At 34.5% G+C, this 19,331-nt stretch overlaps 1 protein-coding gene across 5 annotated transcripts in view; it reads left to right on the top strand.

Moving 5' to 3' along the window:
* st18 (ST18 C2H2C-type zinc finger transcription factor) overlaps positions 1 to 16,358 on the top strand; it is a 135,051-nt gene extending 118,693 nt beyond the window's left edge. For all 5 annotated transcript variants that reach the window (XM_015353792.2, XM_015353794.2, XM_015353797.2 and 2 more), the window contains 10 exons: positions 1,395 to 1,507; positions 2,677 to 2,739; positions 3,722 to 3,790; positions 5,017 to 5,079; positions 5,891 to 5,971; positions 9,933 to 10,154; positions 10,438 to 10,526; positions 11,531 to 11,634; positions 11,730 to 11,873; positions 13,517 to 16,358. In XM_015353792.2, coding sequence (XP_015209278.1) covers positions 1,395 to 1,507; positions 2,677 to 2,739; positions 3,722 to 3,790; positions 5,017 to 5,079; positions 5,891 to 5,971; positions 9,933 to 10,154; positions 10,438 to 10,526; positions 11,531 to 11,634; positions 11,730 to 11,873; positions 13,517 to 13,657 — 1,089 coding nt within the window. In that variant the 3' untranslated portion in view covers positions 13,658 to 16,358. The remainder of the gene's footprint in view (positions 1 to 1,394; positions 1,508 to 2,676; positions 2,740 to 3,721; positions 3,791 to 5,016; positions 5,080 to 5,890; positions 5,972 to 9,932; positions 10,155 to 10,437; positions 10,527 to 11,530; positions 11,635 to 11,729; positions 11,874 to 13,516) is intronic.
* Positions 16,359 to 19,331: the final 2,973 nt, after the last annotated feature.

The raw sequence follows: 19,331 nt of genomic DNA, 5'->3' as shown, positions 1-19,331 counted from the left end.
AACAGTACTTTTCCTGAAGTATTGCAGTGGGTCTTATAATTTATTTTTTGCTCAGTTGCATAATTTTCATGAGAAATATAATTTGCAAAGAAAGAAGAGATTTGTATAAACTTGGGTTGTCAAGCAGTTCAAAGTCATTGTTCTCATAGTACTGTATATTATAAGCGCTTATCTAAGTTATCCAAATCTACCTCTTTTTTAATTATTTGTGCTAGAGAAAGGGTTAAAAAAGAAATATCTCACTTTCCCATTATACCACAGTGTTATGATTTTTTTTCCATAAAATGTAATATTCAATAATAATTTCCTACCACATCAATGTAAGATTTGTCTTAATATATTGTTTGTATTTTTGAGCTTGTGAAATATTTTTATCTTGTAAAACTCAAAGCTTGAACAATATATAGTACTTTATACAGAACGTTATGTAATGACTTCTACAGTATGTTGAAACAACAATTAGGTAAACAATTTCACTATTACAATTACATCAAATATCAATCGCACTATTAAATAATGGGGAAAATCACCCTTAAAACGATAAATATCAAATCATTGAGAGATACATTGTCATGATTTTCGTTGCACTTGGAAAATCACAGTTTAATTGCTCTTATCAATTTAAAGTGAAGTTTGTATCTTAGAAAATAATTTATAATTGGAGTGAGTCATATTTTACACCCAAATAAACACAACATGTTGTTGCACTCCTTTACATTTACCCTAGCATCTGGTGCTTTTTAACAGATTTCTACTTTTTAAAGTAAATCCACATAGAATTTAGTTTTAATCAATGCATGGTTTACAGTAAGCACATCAAACTGTAGCATTCCCACTTTTTAGTCTGAGGTCATAAGATCTCAGAAACTGTGCAAGGTGGGTCCTGGTCAGTAATGGATTGAGAGATATCTAAGGAAAACTGAGTTGCTGCTTTAAATTGTAGAACTAGAGACACTGTGCTGTAGGAGGTACTGTCCTTTGAATGAGATGCTAAACTGTGGTCCATGCTTCTTATTAAAGATTATTATTAAGTATTCAATATCACTCTTTGTAAAGTAGTGAATTCCACTTTGTTTTTTGAACAATATACAGCAGATTGCCTAAAGCTCCCTCTTGATTCAGTTAGTGACATAATTCCTTGATCTCTTCCTGATGTTCTGTGTAGCTGGGCTTCCTTGTGCATAATGGCTGCTGTGTATCACCAGCTCTATATGTACTTTGGAAATGGGGGGATGAAAAAAGCTTTACTGCTGAATCTGTTCTCACCCACTCTGAATTGTCAGCTTACAGATTTACTTGCGTAAATGGGCAGCCTCTCAATGCGCAGTATGACGGTTTAATGAAAGAATACTGTTTGAGCTCTTCTGAAAGCGAATTCATCTTGGTGTTTTCAGAAAGATGAAGTTGAAAATGAAGTCCAAGAGGAAAGAAAATACCCTGGTGATGTTACTATTCCAAGTCCCAAGACCAAAGTGTTCTCCAGGGACAATAAAAAAGAGCTGATGAGGTATGGAAGAAGAAGCCTCACAGATGTGCTAAAGTGAAACTTGTCCACAATACAGACTTGAAAATGTTCTTCAAAACTTAATGAGTGTTGTCCTCTTTGGCATGCTTATAATGAAAAACAGTTGCTTTGTTAAAGGATTTGGAAAACCATGCTGTTAAAATGAAAGCAAAAGGGTGTACTAACTTGACAACTGCGCAGGTTGTCCCTATAGGTTTCCAAACTACAGGTCAGTGAAAGGATCTTGCATGCTTTGGTCGGAGCTTAAGGGAGGATCCAGGTTTGACAGAGATAGTAAAGAAAAACAAGCTTGTGTACATAAGGAGAAACACTGTAGCTAAGCAAATATGCAGCATATATGTCTTAGTGAAGAAAAAATGGTGAACAGAGAAGAGTGTACAAATGTACAACATACTATAAGACATATTTATTCATTGCTGTGACTGATGTATCTGCAGGTTCATTTGGAGGAGAATTGTATCTGTGTAAATGTGAGTTTATACGTATATATACATCTTCATTTGAGCTTACAAGTCTCCTTTTTTGTAGTTAGACTGTGCATGTGTTTGCATTTTTTGAGCTCCGTAGAAATACTCAGATTCATATTTTATAATCTGGGACTGAGTACTTGTAGTATGAAAATTAAACCTTTAGATTTTTTTAACTAAAGTTTAAAAGGACCTTGCCTGTTGCTGCAGATTGTAGACACTCTCCTAAAGTTCATTTCTTCTACTAAACACTTCTTGCTGTACTAACCTCTGTAACAATTTAAGGAATGTACTCTGTCTTTTTTGTTGTTACAAAGTCACTATAATTAATTATTACGAATCCAAAGGTTGTATAAATGCTAACTGATTTTTTATAATGTTTGCAGTTTACCACAGCTAAAAGATGAACTGAAATGAATCACAAGAAAGTCAACAGATTTAATGTACAGGATAAATGAAAATATAAAACATTATACTCTACTATTGAGTTAAATTTTAAAATGATTAGACAAAATTATTTCTTAATTTTCAGATTCCATTACATTTTAGATACTATATATATTTTACGTTGTTTTATCATGAATAATTGCTTAGAATTGGTCCTCACGATAAAAAGGTGATTATATAAAAATTATTCTTAAGTATTATTGTTGGAAGCTGAAATGTATTGTGTCTCCTTTATAGCTGTCCAACTCCAGGATGTGATGGAAGTGGCCATGTGACAGGAAATTATGCTTCACATCGAAGGTATTTATAATTTTGGAGGCCCTGAAAAAGCTTCTGTTTGCTTGACAACAGAAATCCTAAATCCATGAAATTATTTTTTATTCATTTTTTAATCCTTTTTCATGTAACTCAACCGAGAGCACTTTCTCATTTATTATGACTTGGGGACCAGTTTATACAACAGATCATTTACTGGATTAGCTTGTTTTTATGGGATACAATTACTAGATACAAAAATTACCTTGCACAAAGGTACAACAGCAGCGTCTTTCCCAGACATGGTCCTCCATGGAGTTTGGAGAGTCAAATCACTACTCCATGCTGCTTCCTAATTACCTTTATTTCCTTCAATATCATCAGCTGTACTGGCAAACACTAAAAAATATAGTAATAACAACAGAAAGTTGAGAGGAGGAGAGGAGGGCATTTGATCTATCTAGCCTGTTTGGGTGCTAGTTAATAAATTATCTGAGGATCTACTGTACTTCAGCTGTCTCCTGAAAGAGGCCAAGTATATCAACTTCAGCAATATGATTCCCACCAGCTTTTGTGGAAAGAAATGTCAGCTGTTCTCAGTTGTAAAAGCACTGCACCCGTAGTTTCTATTTGTGTTTTCTGGTTTGTGTTACACTGCTGATTCTGAAGAAGTTTTTGCAAAGTTTATTTGAAGATTCTGATTGCTGGAATTGGATCCTCTCATTGATTTCGCTGTTCAAGATGAAAAAAGCTGATATCTTTTAGTGCTGGAATCCATTCAGAGTAGGAAAGCTTCAGAATGTAAAGGTGTAATATTGGGTATAGAGATTATAATAGAGTTGATACAGCTGAAGTATAAAACAAAGCAGAGTGAATGTATTTAGGATTTTTAAAAATATGTGACATTTAGTAAGTGGCAAATACTACAAATTGAACTGAGTTGATATTTTAGTAACTCCCATTTCTAATATTTCAATATAGTTAAAATAGGGGACATTGATTAATTTGTGGTGTTGTATTTCTGTAGTGTTTCTGGGTGCCCGCTTGCTGACAAGACTCTCAAATCCCTAATGGCTGCCAATTCTCAGGAACTCAAGTATGTACCGTCACTGACACATTTGGAAGTGTGTTGAGTTTAGTGCTCTGAATGTAAAGTTATTTAATCAGATTACAGAGAAAGCTGAATAAATGTTGTCTAAACAGGTATTGCATTCTAACATTGCATGATCCAGTATATGTACTTATTTGATATTATCACATTATCACACATGGCGATTAATAAAATATCAAACGGGTATGGTTCACCTTGTTTTCAAGCCGGCTTTGGCCACCAAGGGTGAGGTTGATGTTGTGTAATATTTTGTATGCATCTGTGTGGTTTCTTGCACATACTCAGTGCAAACATAACATCAGATAAGAAGATTAAGGTAAAAGCACAAAATTGGTTCATTAGTAATGAACTGGATCATTGTTTCATTTTTCATCAAGTCAGGGTTACTTGCCTATATATTTTGGAAATGTGGAAAGGGAATATATATTTAAAATGCTGTACCACTAGTATTGTGATTATTACACTTGATGGCATCAATACCATGCTACCCATGGTGACAGCTACCCATCAAAAAAGATTTAAGGAGGACACTGTAAGTTTTCTTAAGTTTTAACAACATGATTTAGTTTTTTACACACCATCTCAATTTTTTAAACAAAAAGGTACAGAACTCCACAGCAATAATATGACTTAGTATTATGACTATGATATTTCACTTCACTTTATTTTTTAAAGTTACGTTTTCTATTTTCGCTTGGCCATGTCTTAGAAATTACTTTATTATTATTCAGACAGGCCTTTTTGACAAGTACATTTTTACACAAACAGTTTAATACTTTCTTTATTTACGTACACCATTCCAAGAAATGTGTCCCAATACGTGACATGAATAATTAATTTAAACATCAAAACACAGTGAAATTTACAATAATTTAAATTGGATTGTTACATGCATAAATGAAGGTAGAAATGAAAATAACAGACAAACTGTAAGGAATGATCCAACATAAAAAATATAGATGTTATACACTACTAGTGTCTCTGGGGACACTGCACAGAACCTGCATAATCCTGCAAGAGTCTGGTTGAAAACCTTAACTGTCCAACAATTGCATTGATACTGACTAGAAAAAATAAAAGAGGTTTATTTTGACCTTTCAAAAAAATCTAATTGAATTTAGGGAAAAATATATTTGTTTTAAAGAAGTGTAGATCCTTACTTCATTCTTCAAATTTCTGTGAATATCATTAATCACAGTGTAATCTCTTAGGTGCCCAACACCTGGATGTGATGGATCAGGCCACGTGACTGGAAACTATGCCTCACACAGAAGGTAAATAGTGTACCACTTCAGAAAGGGACACATTCCTTTTCATCAGTTTTTAATTTAATTTTTGTAACACTTACCCTCACCCAACCCACATCCCCATTAGTGGCACTCCTCTCCAAGGGAAAGGGACATATTCTGAAGTTGTAAGTTGGTTGTAACATAATCAATTGAAGCCATAGTATTGCAGTAAGCTTGCCGAAAGTGAACGTGATAAAAGTGAGTTGATACAGTGATGTGTGTAGGTATAGCATGTGCATCAACTAAATTGAGCAAAGTAACTTAGATTTGATTCTTTTGTACTGAATAAGCAAGCTGATAGTGAACATGATAATACAAAATAAGGCAATATAAATTCTAAAAACAACATTAATATGCTTTCTACAGTTCAAAGCATTTTCTTTTCTTGATTCAGATTTTTGTTTTGCTTTATCTGGTGTGCCTATGTAGAATTTACTTTTTTATCATTAGGGTACCATTTTCAGCAATAATCAGAAAGAGAAGAAAAAATGAATAATTTTACACGTCCTTTCTGATTAGTTCTCTTCATGTATAGCTGATACTAAGATGCTCTTTTGCATGTGATGTTACAATCACCCAATCTGTTCAGAAACATAAGAATGGGTGGCATTTTAGCATTTTAAACAGCTGCGGTAACACCTCAGATCTGGCCAAAAGTTTGGTCCTCTTCATAGTCACAGCAGTGATACTCCTGCCTTCAGCCTAACTTGGCTGGAATTAGTGCTGTTACTCTAGATAAATCCATTTCTGCACCATTTTTCCAGGCAGCAGCTTCACTTTTTTTAATCTCTTTCAGCCTATCGGGTTGTCCACGAGCCAGGAAGGGAGGACTGAAGCTTACACCAAACAAGGATGAGAAGGAAGAGCAAGAAATTAAGTAAGTTTGCATTATTAACGATATACTTGTGTTACTCCTATTTTTTACACTTATAACTTAGATTTCCCTATCATAATACATTCTTATCTCTCTGTTGTTCTTTATATGGTCCATCAGATTATCTTCTTTTGGGGCTTAAAAGCCCATTCTGTTATTAAAAAAAATCTTAAAACATTAGTTAATTGATCAGCAACATAATAATACAATTTTCATTTATATAGCTACACAGTCATTTTAGAAACAGGGGTATATTAAACTTACGCATAACATTTACTTTGGAAATTAAGTGTGGATAAAAAAAACTGTTTTTGTTTGTGGGTTGGGAATACAGTTTAGAGCTGAAAAACGTTATAAATCAAGTAGCAATATACAATTCATTATTTAATTTCTCAGAATGTACCAGTGATACTGGGGGGGGGGGGTTGGGTGAACATTAGAAACCCAGTAAAATGCTTTTAAATCCCAAAGCAATTCAGGTGAGGAATGGAAATAGATGAACAATAAAGTGAAATTATAATGTAAATTATAATATAAATGGGGGTGGCACAGTGACACAGGGGTTAGTATTGCTGCCTCACAGCAGTGGGCTCCTGGAATCAATTCTGGACAAGGGATGCTATCCATGTGGAGTTTGCGTGGGTTTCCTCTGGGTGCAGCAGTTTCCTCCCACAATCCCAAAACATACTGGTAGGTTAATTGGCTTGTGGGAGAAGTGGCACTGTTGCAAGTGTATGTGTCTGTGTGCCCTGAAATGGATGGGTATCCCATCCAGGGTGTATCCTGCCTTGTCCCCATTACTTTCTGGAATAGGCTCCTGTGATAAGCAAAGCAGACTAAGACTTTGATTAAATCAGCACTTTGGCCTCTTTGCATATATCCAAATCAAAAGCCATGACCTATTTGCAAAACTATTTGTAAACATACATCAGGTTTCATGTTTGGAATTTGCCATTTGCAAGTGGAACAATGTTTTGATTTAATTCCAATGGAAACTTCAGACAATTCTGGGGGCCTGAAATTATAGAGAGGAATGCATAGTGATGTCTGCATTAGTAAATTTGGAATGAAGTGTAAAATCATGTTAAATATAAGCTTTCACTATACATATTTGGGTATCCAGAGTCTTAAAGTTTGGGTTTATTGCTTTTTGCTATTTCATTAAAAACAATGAGGTTGATAAAATCTTGTAGATAATTATGATTGCTCATTGCACTAAGAAGTTTTCAAATATTGTCTAAAATGCTGCATAGTAGTATCTGAAGTAACTTGAACAGGAACTTCTTAACAATGGTGAAAAAAATACTGTATCTGACAATTTTGAGAATTGGGTAAAGTAAATGCACTTGGCAATTTTCTGATTTGCATCGCATACAGTACATATGTGTGGCATCTCCTGCATTAAATGTGAATGTTATTGCAGCACCTGGTCATCTATTTTCCAGCTGATATCAGCAGTGTTCAATGACACATGCTCAAAGAGGGCATCCCTCTAGTTAATTCTACCTGCAAGTCTTTCATAAATAAAAGCAGAATATTAAATTCTACTTGCCTGACAGCCCATTATTCTAAATACTTATTAGATGTGTTCTGCAAATTTCTTGCATGTAAACACATTGCGTAATCACTCATTTAAGGCCTGGACAGCATGCCCTTTTACAAACTGGAAAACATGGATTGACCAATATACAGTCTTTGCTTAGCCAAATTGTGTAGTAACTAATAGTTGATGAAGAAGAGTTTCAATTCTTAAAATTAAACCTACGGTACTTTATAAATTTGAAGTATATTTTATCCTTAATAAAGTCTGCTTGCTCATCTTGCAGATTCATCAACTCATCTAATGAACACAGATGGTTTTGGTCTCATGAATTTGAATCCTGTGACTGAAAAAGTATTTTGTTGAGGGTATAGCACTGTAACCACATAGTTCCACCATGCGATCAGACTGCAAAACTGCAGATAGAGCAATATATACAGTAAATGCTGCAATAATCTGTAACTAATCTAGCACCATAGACAGATATGGAAAGATGGAACCTCAGTGGTTTCAATATCCCAACTTACAGAAAAACGAAAATTCTGATTGACAAATATATTTAAACTAAATTCTGCAGTCTGGTTTTAGATATTTGGAATATTTTTGTTTGGAATTTTTAGGATTTAACATTTGTGTAATTTTCTGCAAAATATAATGAAAACAACCTGTTGTATAGAACTGATCAGGTCTGTAAGTCTATAGATTGCAATAGTGTTTTATTTCAAGATATGAAAGCTGATGTAGTTTGGTTCAAGTATGTCGAATACCAGATGTACCTACAGTATACATACTATAAAACATTGCTCTTTCAGCACTAATACAATTGAATCCTATACAAATTAAAATGATGATAAGTGTATCCTCCTTTACTTTTAAATCTGGAATGGCTTACTTTATTTCTCATTTTAATTATAAATGCCAGGTCATGAGCTTATGAATTAATTTGGAATGGATCTAATACACATTAAGGCAGGAGGATAGAAAATTGTCCTTGGGTTTGGGATATAATATATTAGTAACTGTTGCACATTTAGGCTTATGATAGTGTTTACATGCAATCCTCTTAATTCTGATTTATTCTGCAGTTGGTCATGTCATCAGACAATAGCATTGAGCCCAACAGTCATAAACAGCACCTACACTGAACAACCTTCTCTTCGTGGCCCAGTACAATTCATGATGAAGAATCAAAGTAAAAAACTAAGAAAAGAACAGGCCAGGAGTGAAATTTCTGTTATAGTAAAGTTTACCTTAGTCTCCAACAGAGACTCCAAATGTATGTTTCCTTTGTTTGATTTTTACTAGATGAATTTGCGAAAGCTTCTATCACCTGCCCTTCAGTCCTATCCATTAAATTAAATCCAACGAGTGCAATTGTGTGCCAGGTGACACAATGGACTGCATAGATACTGCGTGTTTGATTTATCATTACAGTTGGCTGAGCAAAGCAAATATCAGTAATGTACTCATCAAGGTGTGTGTCACTGACTTATTAAATGTATTGATAACAAATAAAGGCCCGTAGTAAATCAAAAACAATGACTTCTCACCAACGGCTCATTCCAGACCCATTTCTTTGTGGCAGCCTTCTTGCTTTCTTTCTGATACAGTAGTACCTTTCTGCTTCTACCTAATGGAAAGGCAGAATCACATACTGCATATATAATATGTGATAGGAAGATAGGTTAAGGCCGTGGACACAGTATTTCCAACTTTAATTCTCTAACACAGAAGTTTATTAAGTTTTTTAATTTATTAAAAATAAAAAGTGCTACACTTTAAAGTATAATATGGATTACAAAATGAGCAGGCTTTGTGTAGAACTCTAGAAGCTTTTAAATTGAATTACTTACAAATATGTTTTTTGAAATAAAATCAAGTTATATTTTATATCTTGAATGTCTGTGTATGTGCATCTGTGCAATACACATTTTTTACACATTTGAAGAATTTGAAGAATCGTAACTTGTCTTCCCAGCTGGAGTAGTTATTGAAAACTAAGTCATGGCTTTCAATATACTGGGAATACCCAATAGATGCAAAATATTTAGTGCTTTTCTTAAAATTGAAATGAGCAGTTCTCACATTGTATGAATCACTTGCACTCCAAGTTAAACACCAAGCGTAGCACAGCCGCTGGGAATCTCTGTCCTCTTTTGTTTGCTTGCACCTTTGTTTGTTTGGTTTAATAACACATATTTCAAAATCTGCCCACCGTGCATCGCATGTCTATTTTTTTTATAAAGCACACCCTTTAGAATTTCAACAACTGTGATTATCATTAAATTAGCACTTTGTACATTAGCCACGATATCAATAATTTGTGATGTGCTTCTGTTTTATCCAATAATGACTACTGAGCTATGAACTGGTATTATAGAACGTTGGCACACATACGCAACACTTTTCCTTGTTTTTCTCTAGATGTCCAGTAATAGGCTGTGACGGCCAAGGTCACATATCGGGCAAATATACATCCCACCGCAGTGCAGGAAGCTGCCCTATAGCTGCCAAGAGACAGAAGGACAGCTCTATTAATGGAACTCCATTCTCCTGGAAAGTCAGCAAACAGGAGCTGCCACATTGTCCTCTGCCAGGATGTAATGGATTGGGTCATGCTAATAATGTCTTTGTCACTCACAGGAGGTAAGGCACTGATTCCTTTCATTTGTCTGCTGCCTATGAAAAGGAAAAATGTTCATACATTAATCTATACACCCCAAGCCATGTTATATGTTATGTATCAGTCACTGGACTCAAAGTCATTTATTAATATTACAAAATCTTGCAAGAAATTGTTACATATTCGTACATCATTCCTTTAGATCTCCTTTTAGATCTCAACCATCACCTAATTCATATAAATATGTTAATGTTGGTTATAACTGTCCTTTGATAATGTTTTAATTTTTGTACTTTTTTTGTTCAGCTTGTCAGGGTGCCCTCTGAATGCTCAGTCAATCAAGAAAAAGCTTTCAGGGGAGGAGATGATGACAATTAAACTCAAAGCAAGCAGTGGTAAGACTAGCTGTATAAGACCACATGTTGTGTTTTAACATCATGATATGAGTAGGAAAGAATATTAATTTTACAAACAGCTATTTAGCAGAATGCCCTTAAAACAGAATTAGAAGTGTTTTGAGGTGGTTCCATCTTCATTAGCATTGTGATATGAAAAGATCATATCCATACTTTCTATACATTTAGCAATGGTGGTTTGAAGATAAAGTTCCTTAAAAAATGTAAATTTCCTTAGAAGACAAAAACAACATGACAGGTTTTTATACAGTATGCAGCATATGCTGTATATATATATACTGCCTTCCTCAAATATTACAGAATGTTATATTTCATAGAAGTGGCCCATCCTGTCCAAAGCAGTGGGACTGGCCCAGTATGTGGCATGTGATTTTGAATGATAAAGTAATCACAGCCCAGGCCTTTTCCTTTGTGAACTGTGCTATGGGAAAGAAGGCTGATCAAAATGACCTCACAGGAGGCATGATTATTGACGCACATGCATCTGGAGCATCACTGATGGCAGAACCAGACCTGGATAATTTATCAAATCAGACAGCCTCAAGGGAAGTGCACTTCAGACCACAAGAAGTCAGTCACATCTCATGCAGAGCTGTGTCAACGGCTGTAGGCTGAGTGGTCCCATTTCCCTACAGGCAACTGTGAACATCTGCCGGAATCAATGTTTCAATGTATCGCAGTTTTAATTGATGCTGTAGGTGGACAAACAAGCTATTTTGCATACACTGTTATTTTTGATAAAGTGCTATATAGAAAAAGAGATTGAGAGGTGTTACCGATGATTCCAATACTAATTTCTAGCATTTTGAATGCCTCTCACTATACTGTATATACACCTATATTGAATAGATGTATGCTGTCTTTCCTGATAAACTGAAATTTCTTTATACGGTAGCAATCATTAATAGCTAAGGAAAAAAATCCTACCATTTTGCAAGTTTCCCTGTAATTATTAGTAATATGCTTATGGGTTTTCTATACAGGTATAGAAAATGATGAAGAGATGAAACATCTGGATGAAGAGATCAAGGAGTTAAATGAGTCCAACCTGAAAATAGAAGCTGACATGATGAAACTCCAGACTCAGGTTAGCAGAGCAGTCAACACGGTGAAGGCTTTGAAGCCCTATGGGGAAGACGTTTTATAAGCAAGCATCTGAATGCTTTCTTTTTTGCATGACAGATATCATCAATGGAATGTAATCTAAAAACAATTGAAGAAGAAAACAAGCTGATTGAGCAGCATAATGACAGCCTGCTGAAGGAGTTGGCACGCTTGAGTCAGGCGCTTATCAACAGTCTGACTGACATACAACTCCCTCAAATGGTAGGTCAGCCCACTGCTGCTCTTTATCCTAGTAACAGATTCTATAGTCCACTCTTAATATACAGATATAAATAACCGAGGTCTTTCCAAAGAAAATTACATTTAAAATGAGGAAAACCAGATTTTTTTCAGAAATTGAAGAAATATCTGACGTGTGTTTTACCTCAGCATTCGGTAAAACATCAAACATACTGTACATGTGTCTGGAGTTCATAGTTTTAATGAATTGAAAGAAAAAAAACGACAAAGCAGAATAATCCAAATCAGTAATATACTGTATGTTGAAGTAATGTTTCTCAGTGATGTATCCCTTTAACACTTTAAGTACTGTACTTAGAAAAAGTAATTTTTATTCCCTGTTTAAGTTTTTAAATTTGTATTTATATATATTTTAATGAAAAGTGTAACTACACATACAGTGTATGGTGTATGGCATAAAAACGCTTATTATAATGTTTTCAACCATTAAATAAGCACACAGAGCACTAGTGCCGCAAATTACTGTAAATCTCATGTGTGAACATCAATAGAAATATGGTTAAACATGTCTCTTATAGCTGTTTTTTCAAGAAAAATACAGTTTTCTTAGCAGCTTTATGTTATCAACACTTTACTGTAAATAACTGTAAGGATTATATCACAAATTCTGAATAACATTGAACTAAAAGCCTGTACCGAGAAAGTTGACAAAGACCATCAACAATATCTTGAGTACGTCTTATTATCAGTTAAGAAATGGTACTGTGCTTCAAATGATAATGACAGAAACCTCTGCCAATGCTGATAAAAAGATGCTAAAATTAACATCATTAAAAGATATTATATAAAGAGATTTATTCAATTTAACTTTTTCCGAATTCCATTATCACTCCAACATACTACATTACATCAGATCTCTTCCAAGGATTAAATCAACTTGTCATCTAACTTAAGGTCTAAAATGTCGCTGACTCTCTCTGGAGCTTTTTGTTGACTACGACATCTTTCTGATGTAGTCACAGACCACATGGTCTGGCCCTTCATTTTGTGTCTTGACTTTCTTGACCCTTGCATTCTGTTGTGCACTTTGCCAGATGCAGAAAAGAGCCAGAGACAGGGTTGCCACCTGTCTATTTTTTTCCCCAGACGTCTGGAAAACAGACTGTTTTCTGACCCTTAGTGTCAAAGTAACATTTCTCATTGAATTGAGAATGAGACAGGATTGGTGAAACTGGGGACACACTGTGAGAGCCCAAAGAGATGCAAAAAAATACTTGTGAACTTCTCCCGTAAAAATGAATCCCAGTATTTTAGACGTGAAAAAAGTCAGTTCTGCCCAAGCAGAAGATTCACAAAGTCCACTTTAAGTTGTCAAGCTCTTGATCCTCCTGCTGATAAACCCTTAATGCCAGTGTCATCCATGATGAAATCCAACATACAGACACTTTCTTTGGCCAGTAACTGAAATCCACCTTGCCAGAATTGCTCCTTTTCAAGCTTTGTTTTGTGAAGTACCCTATGATTTGTAACATATTCTAGAAATGTAATGTGAATTGATTTAAAAACAAAGCAGAATGTAGTTTCCTAATGAACCATGCAGAGCACTTTTTATTTAAATAGACTTGTCTACTGTAAATGAACTTCCTTTTTAAAATATTTTGCAGGGGCCAATCAGTGAGCAGAATTTTGAAGCCTATGTGAACACTCTGACAGACATGTATAACAATTCAGAGCGTGATTATTCTCCTGAATGTAAAGCTCTCCTTGAGAACATCAAACAGGCTGTAAAGGGCATTCATGTGTAAGCTCCCCACTCCCTAGTCAGCACGAAATGCATCAAAGCTACAATGCTGCTGAACAGCTCGACTCTGTGAGATGGACTGGTTTGGTTGCATGAACATGAGAAGACTTTTGGAAATGCAGTTCCATTTTACAGCAGACACATTGCACTAAACGCATATTTATACCAATACCAGCCGTGAAATGTAATGGACTTTAATAGCAATTCACTTCATGTTTATTTTAGTGGATTTTTACCCCCTGCACTTAGTTTCTTTTTTATAGTTTGCTGTAAATTATGTGTATTTTTATATTTAATTATTTATTGTCTTAATATATAAGGTTATTGAATTTGTAATTTATTCCTGCCATATTTAAGTTACTGAAGAAAAATAAAATAGGAAATGAAGAGAACCTAACAGACCTTTGAAACTTAACAGATTTCATGTGAAATGTTGTGGGCAGCAGTCTGAGGCACTTGCACGTTCTGCACATTGTAAAGAACATTTTAACAGCTTTCCGTTTAATATTCATAAGGCTTTTTATTATTTTAAAACAGCAAATTTCATGGAACTTCTCGAGCAAAAACATGGTATACTGCTGCCCTCTAGTGATAGATGTTTTTCAAACTTGTTCAGAGCAATAATGGCTTTTGACATTATGCTTTCTGGCTACGATAAAAACCCCAAATTATTTTCTATTAATTGCTTTAGTTTATTGACACAGACACTTATCAGACTTAAAACAGTATTATGTACTGTACAAAAAGAATACTAAACGTAAAGGTTTTTAAAAATCACACTTTTTAAAAGTGTAGTGTCAAATAACATGCTTATTGTTGGCATAGCAATTATTTGACTGGCACTTACCAGGAGATCTTATTCTGTCATTTTTAATAGGTAGTGATTTCAGTTTTCAACCACAGAACTAAGTCTATGCTGAGGATCTGATTTCTAGTGACAAAGAATATCCCACTTTTTTCTAAAGTTCCTTAATTTTATTTGAATATTTTTTCTAAACTATATTGATATGAACTGCCTTTTGTGAACACACTAAAATGTGTGTATATGTGCCTAAGTGTAAATGTGTAAATGAAGTATCACTATTATTACTGTTTTATGGTACACCATGTCAGGTTTATACACTTAATTATTTCACATGTTAGAACAATAAAACAATAATAAGACATTTTAATTTGATTTTTAATAAGGCTATGATCTTCCAACTGTTCAATGTTCCTGAGGCACATAATGCTGTTGAGATTCCAGTTCAGATAATATAGCACAGACTTGCCCTACTTTGATTTATCTAACCCTTTCTGTTTTTAGCAAAACGTTTTAGGATCAAAACTGAAAAAAGGAAATTTGAAAGAACGTTCTTGCTTTGGCCTTTGAATATAGGTATTTTTGTACCTTTCTTTCACAAATTCAAAGAAATGGCATGTGGTATACTGCAGCTGAAAATGAATTTCAGGTCTCTTTTCTCGGAAAAATCAATATGCTGTATTAAATTTCTTTTGTTTTACAATAAATAAATGGATATACCATAATTCAGTTTTTTTCACCAAAGTTAAAACGCGTAGAAAACTTCAGTAAAACTAAAGCATTGTAACCTGGGGGATGTATGTCATATTTTGCTTAAAACATTCTTTTGATTTGTTAGTTTCTAATTTGTGGGATGATGAGCCTTACAGTGACATAAACCCTTATGCTTATAGAGTGCCAACCCACAACTTAGTACCTTGTTTGTAGTTTCCATCACTGGTGTGTAGAAAAAGCAGGCTGTATAATAGAGCAAAGTTCACTGCATTGTTGGCATATCAACCATAAAGGAGAAACTTTCTGGAACATTTCAAATACAGTATGTCCATGAGAGGAGTTCCGACTAGGTGAGACTAGTGAGGAGACTGTGCTCTCATCGATTGATTATTTGCTTTATAACTTTTTGTTTTGGAGAAACATGTATTATATTCCTTAAGAACTTTTGATACGTGGTAATTTACAATAATCAAAAATAATTATCTGAATTTTAACATTTTTCAAGGCTAGAGCCCTTGGTATCAGTGTTAATAAAAGCATTTTCTAACAGACAAAAGTGTTGGAAATACTGTACCTTTTGTTTTTGAGTTTAACCAAAGTCTGGGGACTCATTTGTGAGTTTATTCTTCTTTTTCCATCTAGGTTGCATAACTAATGTTTGTATATTTAAAATTTTCTACATGTTGTGTATGACTAGGCCAGTACATTTTGTGCAGTTCCAACTTAACAATTAATAAAAACTACACGAACCTGCCAACAGAATGAACATTTGCTAAAATGCAAAGAGATGTTTTATTTTATACAAAATGAATCAACTCATTAAACTGTAATTTTAATAAATTAAACTTTTATCAGACATTTTTTGAAATCCATGATAATTGTAAAACTTTATAATTCTGCTTATTTATTTGTATTGTTAATATTTAATTTATATGCCATGCATTGTTTGCTCAGGAAGTTTTGTGAAAAATAATTATTTTTTCCTTGTTTGTACTTGATGTGTTTTGTAATGTGCACTGAATTTTGTGTTGAACGACATTAGTAATATGAGACTGTATTGTAAATTAGATTTTTTTTAACGATAAAGAGTTATGCATTTTTTTTCATTTCAAGTAGTTTGTACATTGGAGTTTCCTTAAAATTTTACTATTTCATAAACAAATATGTGCTGTGTTGTACAGTTTGTGTAAGGTAGAAATAAAATTGAAAATTGAAATTTTTATGTGTTGATTACCTATTTTAATCGAGGCAAACAAAAAACAATAACTTCAGTGAACAGAGAAAAAATATACTTATTTTATATATTAAAACTGACAATTGGGCAGGATTTACACATTACTGTTTGCAAAAGGTGTCTTTGAAACACCCCCTGTTGTCTAATTAAAACATTAAGTTGTAAATGCCTTGCACAGTCTTTTACAGCCGAGTCATGCAATTTTTCAATGACCTTGAAGATGATGCCACTTATTGTACTGGAAACCTTAATTGGAAATAATATGGGATGCCTGTCATTCTCTGATTAAACTCTGTAAAGTGTTAGAAGCGTAGATCAGCTGACCGAGGTATGTTGTGCTGAAAAATAAGTGCATTCTGGAAAAATAAAACACAAAAAAACATGCATCACTGCAGGCATTATTTTAGGTAAGTTCAAGAAGGGTAGTGTGATATTCTTCTTTTAGAAGGATGCAGTCATTTATTGAAAATCGTGTTGAATGCTCTTTGTAATGAATTTGTGATCAGTAAAGAAGCCATGAAGTACCAAAAAGGTTAACAGAATAATTTCAGACAAAGATTAGACTCACAGGGAAAATAATTGCAGTCTTCCTAGTCTATTTGCATTTGTGAAGGTTGGAGTTGAAAATATATACAGTGTGAAACATGCATTCACCTACTGTGTATATTACAAAAAATATATTTTTTTCTAGTAGAATTATGAGTTTGATAATTCATTCTTTTGTTTCATGCACTTTGAAAAAATCTCCAGAGATAGGAGTTTCTAGTGAACTATTTTCTGGTTACCAAGTCGTTTTAGATAATAGAGAATTTTTCCATGGTGAACATTATTTTAACATGCACAATTTTTAATATTTTATGACAATTGATCTAGCACAATATGTAAGGATAGAACAACAAATTAATGAGAATTTTAGTAACCAATGAAAAAGAAAGGACAACTTGCATTCAGCATTAAATTATTTTAACAATCTCTTTCAGAAACCTCATAGATATTATGTAACATCAGAGAACATAAAATACGTTTTGTTAAATGAACTAACACCATTGTGTTTTAAAGAGTATAACAATTTATCTCCCTACCACATTTCATAATAATCAGAATGATTAGCACTTTTTGAAAGCAAATTGTTCAAGGAATAGACCATGTTGTTTATTACTGATGCAATATGTCACTGAATACTATTTTGTCCCATTTGGGTCCAAAGAAAGTTAATTGGGATTTCACAAAACCTGATAGTGACTCTTCACCTTCAGCATTGTACTTGTCCAAACTTGAAGACCTTTTCCTTTAAGAAGTGACTTCAGACTGGATCCAATTTGACTTTTAGCGTTCATCAGTCCAAAGCTTCCCATTAAGTTTACTGAAGCTTAACATACTGTACACATCAGATGTGTTCAAATTTTACTTGAATGGTTGGATTTGTGGCTTTGAATACCACCAGCAATGTGCAAAGCATAAAACTAGAGTACTAATAAGACAGCAGTGTTAAGTGGTCCTTAGAGATCTGGAATCCAGACTGGAGGATGGAGGATTCAGATGGTAGGTGGGTTGCTGCTGTTGTACTCTTAAGCAACGTATTTCACTCCAGTAAAGGCCTGCTGAAAAGCTGGATCTTCGGGTTGTCTTTGTAAATGAGAGTGTGATAACATGTGACATAAAATAAAGGCATATTATTCCTTTAAGTGCAATATAGTAATAGCATGAAAAAGTGATACTAAAAAGTCATGGATGTGTTGCAAGAGCTGAAATGGAATGCACAAAAGCTACAAATTTAGTTCCGTTAGAAGTATTAAATGATGATAAGAAAAAGTTTTAAATCGCACTGAAAGGTTTATGTTTATATGTTGTCACATCACAACTTTAACAATTCTTAATGTTAAGAATTTAACAGAATTCTTTACAATTCTTTAGTGGGGCTGGAGTTAGACATCTCAAGGACAATAAGATTCAGTATTCTTTCTCTTCCCTTCTATTTTCTGTCTAAGCATCCTGTGATGTAAAAACATTAAAAATAAAGATAGACAAAAATGTTCCCGCAGCTAGTAGGAATGGTAGTAGTCAGTCAGAATGTAACGATCCGTAGGTCAGGTCCCCATGCAGACGCTATAATCCAGAAGTAAGTGGAAACGGACACGGAGGAGACGACGAGGAACTGGGCAGGTTGGCAAACAGAGGGGCGTGATTGTGCACTGTGCACTGGTGCTTGGGGGGGCGTGGCCATGGCAAACTAGTCCAGGGGAGTCCAAAGGGAAATCCAGGGAGAAGTCCAAGAGCCCAGAGCCGAGTGATCCATCCAAGACAAAAACAAGACAAGGCTTAAAAACCGGAACAGTATCTGGTGCAGGGACAGGAAATTAAAAACGGGTTAACGAGGCCAGGCACTCCAAGCCTCTGACCCAGATGGTCAGTACCGATGAAGCCGATGCCGTTGGGTCACTCCAGGACCCGCTGGTAGGTGGGCTTAGGGGCGTCTCATTTTCCAATGCTGAGCCCAGAATAGTAAGAGCGTCTGGCTTAAATAAGGAGGGGCTGGATAAAAAGTGTAAGATCCGGAGTGCCCTTAAGAGGAAGGATTACGATCGTGACACAGGATGCAGATGTGCGGATCTACTGTCTGGAAGTGGGATTCAGGGTGAACACACAGGTAAGAGGTTAATACTGAGTACTGTACAACTGAAAATAGAAAAACAACTTTTCAAATTTTAAATACTACTTAACAAATTCTCAATTATAGCCTAATCATACACACTTTCTTTTACCGTATACATAATGGGTATCCGTATCTGCCTGCTATCAATCTACAGTATCTTGTGCTGTACTGACACAGGGTGAGAAAGGACATGAAATATTTTTAAATATTGATCTCAAGTGACTCAATCTTAAAAGGCACCCAATTGGAGTTTAGGTTATAAGTTATCAAAGTTC

This window comes from Lepisosteus oculatus, chromosome 6 (assembly GCF_040954835.1).
Source record: "Lepisosteus oculatus isolate fLepOcu1 chromosome 6, fLepOcu1.hap2, whole genome shotgun sequence".
Taxonomy (NCBI): Eukaryota; Metazoa; Chordata; class Actinopteri; order Semionotiformes; family Lepisosteidae; genus Lepisosteus; species Lepisosteus oculatus.
The sequence above is the reverse complement of the archived record's forward strand: the minus strand, read 5'-3'. Positions and strand labels throughout refer to the sequence as shown.